The 13,657-nt window shown below is 37.5% G+C and overlaps 1 protein-coding gene across 1 annotated transcript in view; it reads right to left on the bottom strand.

Moving 5' to 3' along the window:
• Positions 1-13,657, bottom strand: part of PDE1A (phosphodiesterase 1A) — a 117,763-nt gene that overhangs the window by 39,830 nt on the left and 64,276 nt on the right. The window contains exons 3-6 of the mRNA XM_065637400.1: positions 3,569-3,751; positions 3,047-3,113; positions 1,951-2,067; positions 397-537 (exon numbers count right to left, since the gene is read on the bottom strand). Of these exons, the coding sequence (XP_065493472.1) occupies positions 397-537; positions 1,951-2,067; positions 3,047-3,113; positions 3,569-3,751 (508 nt within the window). The remainder of the gene's footprint in view (positions 1-396; positions 538-1,950; positions 2,068-3,046; positions 3,114-3,568; positions 3,752-13,657) is intronic.

Genomic DNA, 13,657 nt, shown 5'->3' with positions numbered 1-13,657 from the left:
CCTGCACAAATTCAGCATATCTTTCAATGGCCAGGACCTCAGCTGATACTAAAGTTTCCTTGCCTGATCACACCTCCCAAGCTCTGATGTGGAAGTGAAAAATTCTCATCTGCCCACTCCTGCAAATTTCTCTCTTTTAGTATGATACATAATACCCAAGCCCAGACAATGAAAAGCAAAAAGGATTTAAGAAGGATTTTATTTCTCCTTTTTCCTCAACATCAGGAGAATACCAGTCTGGAAGAAGTGTTAAAATGACATAATGAGTAGTAATGAACCATAGTTTGGAATCTATCTCTGCACAATTTTTAAGAGAGCTTTTTCCTTAAGACACACACACATTTATCCAAAATAGCAGAGTCTGAAAAGTAAATGGAACTTTGCAGTATTTCTTACCATGATACCAGTGTGAATCATTATGTAATGCACAGTTTGAGTAACGTCGGCTGCATGGATCAAATTGTGATACGGATTTTTGTATTTGCTGTAACCAACTTCAAGAGCTTCAGCAAATGCAATAAGATTGGGAACAGGGATCTAGGGAGAAGCAAAAATTTAAATAAATGTTTTTTTCCTATAACAGCAGCAAATTTATTCATGCAACAAATAAACAAATAAATATACCATAGAATTTAGCTAACAAACATCAAAAGAAAAATTTAAAATGTAAAAGTCTAGTAGTTTACATGCATCAGGGAGTGTTCACTCAATTCTTGTAGACATTATATCCCCCTACACACACCAATGCACAGCATGTGGTAAGCACAGAAGAGACTGCAGAGCTACTGACCAAATAGTTTTCAAGATGTCTGTCTGTCTGTACCAGGAATACATAGATTGCTCATGTAATAAATATGTGACAGATAGGAGTCTAACAATAGGATTATCTCCTTTTCTTCATCAGTTTTACCTTGAGACAAGATTTCCTTGAATCTGACAGCATGACTTCCTTATTTTCCTCCAGAAAACGTATGAAGCGCAGGTACTATCTAGTCCCCTTTATTTTCCCATATAATGAAATGACATTTTCCCTAAGATTTTTTTATTTTTTTTTTTTTATTTAGAAGGCCTGCAAGCTAAACAGTGGGACTAAGAATGGGCTTAAGCCCACTGAATAACATCGTGTACTTTCTGACCGTGTTACTAATGGTAGCACTGGTGTGGTCCTGACTTGAAGCACCCAGAGCTTGAAGGGAAAAGCTTGATGGGAAAAGCTAAGTCTAGGTTATTGGTTACAGTTTCAATATTCAAACCAACTACAGGGTGAGGCAGCCTCTTTGGAAGGAGCATGGAGTTTTGCAGATTCTGAAACTATAATGAAACTTTCATTGGATACTATTTAATGATAAATTTGGCATGTTGATCCATTTTTTATCTCAGCCCTTCAAAGTTGGTTCTAAGTACTCTATTTGGTATTGCAACACCCTGCAAACACCATGGAAATGCAGCCTTCTCGTTATATATTCCCAAGTCAGTTGGGAGAGGAACATTCAGCTTAAATCCCTGCACAGTGATGGGCAACATACTATGATCTAGACCACGAAAAAAGTACTTAGGACTAACTACAGTTTTCTGCCTTATTTGGAATTTTTGTTTCATGAAGCTGGGATGCTGATTCAGTACTGATGAGTAAATAGGCTGTGTACAAAACTGGTTTATTTAGTGCTTACAGCATTTAGCTGCTCACTAGCAACATCCCCTCCCAAACTGACTTGACATGGGTCTACATAGCTTTCCATTTTTTGGGTTGCAAAAAAATTTGCATGCTCTGGGTGAAGTTCCATTTGGTAGAACTACTGGCATATTACAATGTTTGGTTTGCCATATTATTTGAAATTCTGCACTGCATTTTACAGTAAAAAAGCATTTCAAACATATCCTGGCTTCCTCATATTTAAATCTGACATACTTATTTTTGCATACATATTTTTATTTGTGCTAGTTTCTGACCTTGAAACGGCTCAAAAGATCATATCGGGTAAACAGCTCATACATCATAAATTTCAGACTGTGCTCTCCACTTGCTTCATTTAGGGCAAATACATCAAAAGACCATTTATCAACATCCTGTAGATGAGGGGAAAAAAGAAAGAAAGAAAAAAAACCACATAAAATTTACATTTGTTTAAGTAGGTTTCCAGTTAATCACTGAAAAAAGATATTTTGCATTTTTTTGGAGGGAAGGGGAAGAGTTTGGTGTTTTTTATTGTCCAACTCTTTCAAAATCCTACTGTAGATAACACATTGATGACTATTTCAATATTAAGGATGAAAATAGTTGTGCCAGTTATGAATAAAATACTTGTAACATGACCTATAGAACTTTGTATGCTTCGAATCAAAGGCCTTAATCTTTCGAATTTAACTTTCTGCATAGAAATTGTCTATAGAACCTCATGGATCTAATGTGAATACCTATGCTTTAAATAGGTTACTATGCAATGTCATTAACACTTACAGCCATGTAGCAATTAGAGAATAATATAAGACTGTTTGACTTTCAGGGGAAAAGGTGAGGTACTACATTCTCAAGAAATACCATTTTTTAATTGCATACACAGCCATAGGAACTTCACTACTATAAAAGATTGCCCTTTGGGTGAACGACAGTAATGCCTTAAATTCACATCAAATACTGTACTTGTTCCATAAGCTGCAGCTTCTTTTGTTAGCTCTATCCCAATACTACTTCTCCTTTTTCTTCCCTAAAAAGGAAATAAATGCTGCTGTCTGAGACACTGATTACCATACCACTGGGAGCGGATAAAACCATGTCTCACATTTCTATAAAAATTTCTATACAAATTTCATCCTATTGCTCTAGTAACGTCTAAATGAAATCACAACTAAGCAGTGAAACAATAAACAGAATCACATGCTATTTGTGAATTTTCAACTACTAATTTCTCTATTCTGTGTGCTCAGTTGTGTAGTACTAACTATGGCTAAGGTATGTTCAGTAGCAAAATATATTTATTTCACCCTAAAATTCACTAAACTTAAGTACAAATACATTCAAATTCCACAATGATTAAACTTATTTCACCTTAAATGTTACTATCACTTCTGCTGGGTAAGCCAAACCAACCATGCTAGAAGTTCTTCGGTACATCCTAAAAGAACAAATAAAATATTAAGGAATAGCACTCCTTTAAACAGCACTGGAACAATTTATCTTTTTTTAACTCATCTTTCACAGTTTGTGAAATAACACTAAGCTATGTAAGGGTCTAATCCCAAAGATGACATCAATCTTTTTACGAACTTCTGAGAAAAACTCCTCTGCTAGTATATTACTCTTTTATGTTAGTGCATACACATTTTAGTGTAGAAGTTTCAAAGCCATAAAGTTCATTCCCAGAACTTTCCAAAGTCTGGGCGATTTTGTTATAAATTTAGAGGTTTCATCTGGATTTCTGTATAGAAAAACAGAGCGACTGCAGAAATTGAAACCTAAATTCTGGCTCAAAGATTTGCTTCAGGTTGATCCCACCACTTCAGGGATCTCCAACAACAGACGCTGTGGTTAAATGCGATACATGCTGTAATACAAAAACAAAGCTCTCACCTTTCTACAAATATCCCAGCCTGTACAGCATGCACGATGCTTCGGAATTTTGGCTTTTCTTCAGGTCTCCTCTTCACTATTCCCATTTCCCTCGTGAACGTAGAAGCTAACCAGTCCCGCACTTCCAGCGGGACCGAATCTGACTGGATGTCAGAGAGCTCATCCTCAGTGTCCAAAAGCTTCCTACAAAAAGATTCCTACAAGTTAACCGAGAAGGCAGCAGACTGAAGCAAAAGGAGTACGGACAGGTGAATGGCTAACAAAACTTAGTCTAACAGGAGCAGAGGCTGGCTATAAATTGACTCAGCACATCACTAAACATCTTCTCTGGTAGACACACTGAGGCTGCTGGGAAGCTGGGCACAGCAGATATCTTCTCTCTCTCCCACTGTTCATGTTCCAGAAGGTAAAAGATACTCAAATGGAAGATATTCGAGAAAAAGAAAGAGAAGATTTTTCTACAAAGATGTCACAGCTATGGCGGAGTGAAGCATAATCAATGAATTATAAAACCCTGAGGAGACTTCTAAAACAGGAATGTCTATAGAAAGAGGGGTTGTTCCTATATTTGAGAACACCAGTGGTTCATCTGATCTGTCCTCCAAAATGGTACAAAAATGTTTCGGTACTCACATGCAAAGTAAATGACACAACATTAGCAATACCATGGTGAATGCATTTCAACAAACACCACCCTCTATACATGCTCATCATGTTATTCCAGTGCAATAAAGGCATTAAAGGGCATTAGGCTGCCTCAGCAGGGTTGTTTCACATCACCCGTGCAGCACGAAGCAGAGCTCTCCAGCAGTTTGCTATAGTCTGACACAGATCTGAATTTGGGACCAAGTCCTGAGGTCTGCCAGATATGGGCTGCTGGAGGACAAATTAAGGCCAGCAAGACAGACTGCAGTTTCCCTGACGTTTTTAACCATTCACCTGTTAAATAGGAGGGCTATTCAGTCTGTAAATGACATTAACAGGAGTCACTTTACATTCACAGAGAAAAACGTATTTCGGAAAAAGCATTTAACTGGTAATTTTCATGAGTCCATGGGAGGTGACTGAACAACATGTCATAGGAGAGAGTTTCAGTTTCTCTGGTTCCTACTTAAACAATGAGGAAAGCAACTGCAACACAGAATTACAGTGTAAGCACAATTCTTTATAAGTACAAGCTCTTACAGATCCCTCAACACATAAACTTAGTAACTCCTCAAAAAGAATTATTCTCTTTCAGAAGCCTAACAGAAACAACATTTAAGGAGAGGAAACAAGGGCTAGTCATTCAGCTCATAACTGTTTATTTTCCACACTTTCTTGATCTTTTGAAGGATGAGATTTATACCAGGGAAAATTACTCATGGCATATGTATTGCTAGAAACAGCCTTTGAATAAATTCACTAATGACTGCCATTCTTCTGTAATTACAGAGACAGAGCTCATATATGGGTTTACATATCTGAATAAATGGATGGTTAGATAGACATATAATTTGATGGTAATTTTATTTAGGAAGGGAAATAAATTAGGTTATATATTGCACCATACAAACTATGTTTAATTATCACAATTTCTTAGAATCCAATATTACCCTCATTTCATAGTTTGCAACTTTTGCCAACTTTTATTCATCTATTTATACCTTGATTATCAAGTATAGTATTTCCATTATACTTACATGGGTGTGCATATATATATGTATACAAGTACAATATTGGGATTCTGTGAAACACATCTAATAGTTTACCTTTTACTCACTGATTGTGAAAACACTTCTTTAAAATAACCCAAATGAAGTAAAATTATACATTTAGACATAAAAACATCAAGTTGTTTTTATTGGTATTTTTCCTTGCTATTTACACACAGAGATATATATATATATAAATTTCACTAAAGGTAACAAAAAGAATCTTCGGCAATTGTATCAGAAACTTGTAGACATTAACCAGAACTAACAGTACTTTAGCACTTACATTACAATAATAACTGAAATTTTCTCTTTCACCCAGCGAGAACCAGTTTTTGATTTGCCATCACCACATTTTTTTACATGGATCCTGTGCTTTTTGGGTCGAACCATTTTGCAGCTTGTTTGCTGTCCCCTAGTCTGTTGATGTACATCACCGCAGGGAATGCAGCACGTAAAGCACGGAGCCCCTGCGTGCCCGTCCTTCTTGCTGTTACTACTTTGGTTGCCCAGAACTCAACTGCAACAAAGGTTGAGTCTTTGAGCACACATATTATAGTGTCACTTGGATGCAATCACCAAGCATTATGACATCATCACTTCTTCGAATAAATTCTACAATACAACATTGGTTATAATCACTGGTAAAAACCATAACAGTCTGAATTGTATATTCAGAACATCTTTATTCCTGACTGTTTATATTACTGCTATATTAATTTATATCTGCTTAGAACTTACAATTTTCAGAAGTTTCAGTAAAATCAGTGAATCAATAGGAAGTTACTGTGTTTGGTTTTTGCTTAAAGTTATTATTGCCTAGATAAATGGAAAACATATTTATTAATTCTGCATTCAGTAATTCTACTGTTGACTCTAACTTGCGACTTTATGAATCACAAGTGAATAGGTAAATTATTGTACATGGTTATTCAGGATGCGTTTAAATGGGGAAAAAAAAAAAAAGAGGGGAAAAGGTGAAATAGTATCAGAAGACAGGGTCAAAACAAACACAGTTAAACCACTGAACTTCCTATCAAACATTACAGGGATTTTTGCAAGATTTTGCAATGTAATTTGTAATTGTAAATTGTAAAATTTAATTTGTAAATTCTAATACAATTTTGCAATATTTTTAAATATGTAAACTTTTACATAGGTTCAAAAATGCCACTGGATAAACTAGTTAGCAAAATAACAAGTGATCATAGCTGTCATACAAAAGGCTAGGACCTCTGGCTTAGGAAGTATTTGGAGTGGAGTGACTACAAGATCCATGGCCTCATCCTCCAAACCAACCACACTGAAGATCAGAGATAGTGGGCATTTACTTTCTATTTTAAAGCTACATAATTATTCTGCAAAGACTTAAAGTAAAACTCTACTGAGATCAAACCTATTCAACTGGGAGGCATGAATATCTTAGTTGAATTAAATAAATGCTGATATACCAAGGCACATACTTTAATTTTTTTCTTCCCTAAAGCTAAGCAACACCTGAAAATGCTAATAAACAAATTAAAAAAAGCTCTTAACAAAATGTGCCACAAAAAGTACTTTCTTTCAACACAAAGTCAGAATTTCAGTATTACATACACTTATTTTACTCATATATCATTAGCCTATTAAGTTAAGGCAATACAAGGAAGGGATACACATGGGCAGGAGTAGTGGAGGCTTGGCTTATTTAATTCTATTTGTTCCATGAGGGGAACTCCTATTGACAGCTGTGGGAATAAGTAAGATACTGCCCATGGCATTTCAACTTAGCAATCAATTAATATTGCAGTCATAGTAACTAATAACCTGATCTTCTTATCACAGTACTGTGTTTTTTGCCAAGAATAATTTTTCAAAATTCAAGTGGTGATAATTTCTAGCACTTTTTTCATTTAATCAGAATTTTAAATATAGTAATGGACTAGTCAAAAGGATATTTCTTTTCCCTTAGGAATATATCAGATGTAATATGGAGGAGAAGAAAGAAAGAAAAGAAAATGAAAAAAAAAAATATAATGGTTATGGGGGAAAAAAAAAAAAATCAGTCAGTGCTGATCAGTCACGCTGCCAAAGAGAAATGGTGGAAGATTTCCAGAGGAGGGATTGAGAAGGAGGTATTAGCTCTTTACCATTTAGTGAATTAATCAAGCTAATTATCAATCTCTTAAGATCTAAATCCTCTTCCAGGTCTAGAATGCAGAAGACAATTTTTAGTCCAAATAGCCAATTCACATTTTTATGAATTATTAGTATTCTAGTGCCTCACTGTATTCCTGAATGAGCATGAATCATTATGATCAAATAATATTTTCATCCTCTGTAGTCCACTACAATTTCTACTAACATCTACTAAAAGATTCTCTTGACTCCCACTGAGGATAAACAAACTGCAAAACATATTGAGGTGCATTTTTAGTACATAAAGGTCTTTCTAAAGGAAATAATGAATTTACCAACATGTTGTTGGTAAAACTTAAAATTTAGTACATTCTCAGAAGAATTGTCCTCATATTAAGAAATACCAATTAATTACAATATATAGTAAAGACTCTGGATGAAATACGGTTATTACAACAGTAGATAAGTAATGGAGTAAGGACCATCATTACTGGAAACATTCACTTGTTGGTTATGTACTGCCTATTCAGAAATACAGACATACATACCACAGGCCAACAACAGTCTCACTGCCAGAGGCTGTCCTGAGGAGCGCTGTACCCCTGAGGCCCCAGAGAAAGTCAGGACAATGGAGTAGTCTGCCTTGGTTGATGAGGACTGTTTAGGGAGCAATTAAGCAATCTGGATGTTCATAAATCCATGGGTCCTGATGGGATGCACCCACGGGTGCTGAGGGAGCTGGCTGAAGTCATTGCTGGACCACTCTCCATCATCTTTTCCAAGTCTTGGGAAACAGGAGAGGTGCCTGAAGACTGGAGGAAAGCAAATGTCACTCCAGTCTTCAAAAATGGCAAGAAGGAGAACCTGGGTAACTATAGACCGGTCAGCCTCACTTCCATCCCTGGAAAGGTGATGGAACACCTTATCCTTGGTGCCATCTCAAGGCATATCAAGGATAAGAGGGTCATTAGGGGCAGTCAACATGGCTTCACCAAAGGGAAGTCACGCTTAAACAACCTCATAGACTTTTATGAGGACATAATGAGGTTGATAGAAGATGGCAAAGCAGTGGTCTATCTTGATTTCAGTAGAGCATTTGACACAGTCTACCACAGCATCCTCGCTGCTAAACTGAGGAAGTGTGGATTGGACGATCTGGTAGTAGGACTGGACTGGGAACTGGCTGAAGGAGAGAAGCCAGAGAGTTGTGGTCAGTGGGGCAGAGTCTGGTTGGAGACCTGTATCTAGTGGAGTCCCTCAAGGGTCAGTATTGGGACCAGTACTATTCAATATATTCGTCAGTGACTTGGATGAGGGAACAGAGTGTACTATCAGCAAGTTTGCTGGTGACACCAAACTGGGAGGAGTAGCTGACATGCCAGAAGGCTGTGCTGCCATCCAGCGAGATCTGGACAGGCTGGAGAGTTGGGCGGGGAGAAATTTAATGAAATATAACAAGGGCAAGTGCAGAGTTTTGCATCTGGGCAGGAACAACCCCAGGTTCCAGTATAGGTTGGGGAATGACCTATTAGAGAGCAGTGTAGGGGAAAGGGACCTGGGGGTCCTGGTGGACAGCAGGATGACCATGAGCCAGCACTGTGCCCTTGTGGCCAAGAAGGCCAATGGCATCCTGGGGTGGATTAGAAGGGGGATGGTTAGTAGGTCGAGAGAGGTTCTCCTTCCTCTCTACTCTGCCCTGGTGAGACCGCATCTGGAATATTGTGTCCAGTTCTGGGCCCCTCAGTTCAAGAAGGACAGGGGACTGCTGGAGAGAGTCCAGCGCAGGGCAACAAAGATGATTAAGGGAGTCGAGCATCTCCCTTATGAGGAAAGGCTGAGGGAGCTGGGTCTCTTTAGATTGGAGAAGAGGAGGCTGAGGGGTGACCTCATTAATGTTTATAAATATATAAAGGGTGAGTGTCAGGAGGATGGAGCCAGGCTCTTCTTAGTGTCAACTAATGATAAGACAAGGGAGAATGGGTACAAACTGGAACACAGGAGGTTCCACTTAAATATGAGAAGAAACTTCTTCACAGTGAGGGTGCCAGAGCACTGGAACAGGCTGCCCAGGGAGGTTGTGGAGTCTCCTTCTCTGGAGATATTCAAAACCTGCCTGGACACCTTCCTGTGTAACCTCACCTAGGTGTTCCTGCTCCAGCTGGGGCATTGCACTAAATGATCTTGCGAGGTCCCTTCCAACCCCTAACATTCTGTGATTCTGCGTAATCTTTTAGATTCAGGCCAGGATATTCACAGTTAAAAAATATCATTTTTTGGGAGTACAGCTGTGACCTAATATATTTTCCTTTTTTAAATTCAATTGCTTTAATGTGGTATTCTCAAAGGTCTACAGGGCAGGGACTGTCTCAGGGCATGACTCATAAATAAACATCGATAACTTTGACATAGAAATATTCGATAACTTCATAAAAGGGATGCAGGCTATTTATTAAATAGTCTAACTGAACTGAAGAGTTTTAGTCAGAATTTAACAGATTTTCAGTGATTTAAAGTGTATTTTTAATATAAATTTGATGCTGTTGTAAGCTGCCCTCAGAAAAAAACTTTGGCTCAGTACAAAAGACTTTAAAGGCTTATTTTAAGCTTTTATAAGAGTGGAATGTACTGAATTAATCTCAACACAATAAGCTTTTTCTCAATAGTAGCTTTTACAGAAGTATCATTTGTAGATTCCCTTAATGGATGAACTGAATTATTTAATCCAAATGGTCCATTTGTTGCGGACAAAGCAACTTCAGGCTAAGTACATTTAACCATGGGTTGACTACGGAGGACAGCAATACACCCTCACAGCAAACTTGACTGAATATTCAAGATTATGATTTAACTTCATGCTTAAAGAATCACCACTTCCAATGTCTCCTCAGCTAAGTCAGATCAGAGAGGAATCATATAGACCATATTTTTCATCTGGCAAATAATTACCAAATGGGACATCCCCTTCCATTTGTTTTATCCTTGTATCATTAGGCAGATTATTTCCTTTAATATTCCCAGATTTTTTCAAAAAAGTTGATTTTGAGGAGAAATATTGTCTAGACCATTCAAAATAAATTAGATCATTGACCAAATGCCCCCCTGTTCTGTGAATGAAACAGTTACCTCCAAGCATAAATGAAAAAATTACTATGTTTTTTTCAGGTAGAGAGATTAGGAATATATGCTTTAAAAAATGTTAACAAATACCTACATCTCTGTGATATAAGAGAATTTAACTTTCTCAGCCCTTGCACCTGCAAAGAGATTTGCTGGTGTGACCATCTCTGCTGGTCACTCTGAATGGATAACGGTGTCTGAATCAGCACAATTTCTTCCACAACCAGAGCCTTACAGCCAGTGGAACCCTGTGATTCACAAAGTTAGCTAGATGTTGTACGCTACGAGTGGGAACTAAATGCAAATTGTCCTGTAATGTCAAGCAACAGATTCCTGCAGTAAGACGTGCAACAGCAGCTGATGTAGCGCTAGCTTAGAGCCTTGCGACACTGGTACTAAAATATGGCTAATGAAAATTAAATAATACAAGAAACATAAAAGGTGGAACCTTCATTGACTTTCATTCTCACTGAAAATAAAGACAAGCCACTAAACCTATATTGATGGCTGGAAGAGAGTGCAAGAAAGCACAGGGGTATCAAATAAGTATCCCAGTTCATTATTTTTAGAGATTAATGACTAGCCTAAGATGCAACAGCTGCTATGGACTTGGGTTCTGTTGCAGTACTGAAAAACTTGAAGACAGCAGGGAACAGCCTTCTCCAGCTTGCAAACATAACCAAAACTGCATACTGAAAGCTGCTCAAGAACAGGCTATGCTGACTGCTCCTCACCTCGGCATCTCCTGGAAACGGGAGAATCTCAGAGAGTTGCTGGGCTGTTGCTGAGCTCCACTCACACTTCTGTGCCACACAGCTCTGTGAGCACCAGCACCTAGTCCAGCCTTCGCTCCTTTCTTCTTCCTTAGACTCCACAAGACAGACGCATACACACGTGCTCCTATCTCAAATACTTCTGTGCTGCACTTTAAGGCTCACATGGACTTTTGGTGAGATGAAATGATGAAACACACTTGCAAGTGACATGATCACAATTTAAACTATTTCCTTTTTGTCCACAATTTGAAGATTGTCCCTGCTTTAAATCCAGAAACCACAGAACATTTGGTGCATTACTGCAGTAGTGCACTGGAAATTCAGTGTGGTCCAAGGTGTTTATTACAACAGCAGTCACGAAGTTTGGATTTAATGACCTCCTTCTTAGCTAACATTATACACATCAGAATGTGTACTTTTTTTAAAAAAAATACAAGCTGTTTCTCAAGAAGGACTGTGTTTACCATTATATTTTTTAAATAAGAGCTGTTTCTCAAGAAGGACTGTGTTTACCATTATAATATATTTTTTAAATAAGAGCTGTTTCTCAAGAAGGACTGTGTTTACCATTATAATATCATTGAAATACCTTGACTATTTCCAGAGCTTTCATGCAAACATACATTGTTATAATGCCACTTGCCCTTAATAAGATTTCCTTTCACTTTATGAATGTAGTAAAAACCTGTATTTGTTATTTTGTCTTCTTGAATCAAAGATGCTCCCAATTGCCCGCTATACACAATGGATCTGCTTCATACATTACTGAAACATGGTCTCTTCTAAGTCAAAAGTTCTCAAGAGATTAAAGCCTTTTAAAAGAGCATTATACAGCCTAAAACAAACTAAAAACCCTGTATGCAATTGAAAGTGCACAAATACCCTCCTGAAATCAAGTGTATTTTCTAAAATATTAAGGCATTTAAAAATGTAATAAGACCCTAACTGGAATAAAATATTCTGATTTTATCCAAAACAACTAAAAAATGTTCTCCACAAGAAGCTTAAATTTTTTGTTTGGCTTTGGAATATGTATTTTTTCTTAATCTTGTAATTTCCATCTAGATTTTATTTGACTTATTTTCTTCTCAGCATGAATAAAGAGCTGTGTTTACAAGGAACGGAACAGCTGTCATGACTGAATTATCAGGTTGTATTTATTTCCTGTTTGACTTTAAATATCCTTCTTCCACTACCTTGAGCCAAGTGGCAGCTACTAATGGAGAAAATTCTGCAAGATTTATCAGAATTATTTATAACACCTATTAAATTTGAATTTCTTCCACAGAGGAGATCCGCTGAGGGGCTGGAACTAAGAGAGTTTCACTGATTATTTTCAGCTGACAGAGAACCTCTGCTTCAGCTACCAAAGCGCTAGATCTCTTTCAAGAAGTGTTTAGTGCAGCTTATAATTATTCAACACTGAGAAATGCCGCAGTCCTAAAAAGAGCTTGTTAAACAAAGTTACTGACACAAGGCCACAGACAATTAAGCTCATAGGAAAGCAGCACTTACATATGTCTGATTTCTCTGTGCTTTCCAACCTTCCATTGGTTCAGAAACTTTTATATGGGATAGTGACAGCCATTGCCCCAAACCATTTTTTGTAATTTTGGAAGGTTATCCTTACTGCCTATCCCTGTTTCTAAGGAGTCGTTCCCTCAGAACTCCATAAATGAAACCTGTTGTGTTATTTCTCTGCCTTTTCCCCGACCCAACTTCACATAGTTTTAGAAAGAGCATGTATGGAAATGAGTATGTATATATAGTTTTGAAAAATACTATCTTATGCTCAGATAAAAGGCTATAGTGTAGAGAATAGAGGAGAAGAAAAAAGGAGAGAGGACCTGCATAAAATACTTCACGATCTGCCGAAGTGTTTGAATTCTACAGCCATTTCCAGCTGATAGTTGCACCATGAATAGATTCAAGGTGCCATCAGCTTACACGTTTTCATGTATTTCTTCCGTATGCACACACAACTTTATAGAATGATACAGGGTTTCCAATCAACTCAAGTAAGAATATACAGTAAAAAAATGGATATCTCCTACTGTAAGAATTTGGAACTGATCATTTAAAAAAGCTCAGCCTTATAAAGAGAAAAGTAGGTTTGCTAGACCAGTGCCTGAGATTTAATTTTTAAGTAGCACAAATAGTTCCCCAGAGCTGTGAAACAGGCCAGGCTCTTCCTTGATCCTTGGCTACATGGTTGAACATATTCTGTGAGATACCTCGTACTCGGATCTCTTTAGTGACCTTCGTTTTTTTCTTTTTACTTTTTTCATCTCTGCGCCTGTGAAGAATTGCAGGACGTCCTCCTGCAATGGGTGTGGGACCACTGGCAGGACCATTTTATTATGCTGTTTAATAGGATGTATTTC

Source organism: Caloenas nicobarica, chromosome 6 (genome assembly GCF_036013445.1).
Source record: "Caloenas nicobarica isolate bCalNic1 chromosome 6, bCalNic1.hap1, whole genome shotgun sequence".
Lineage (NCBI taxonomy): Eukaryota > Metazoa > Chordata > Aves > Columbiformes > Columbidae > Caloenas > Caloenas nicobarica.
This window is presented reverse-complemented; position numbering and strand designations above follow the sequence as displayed.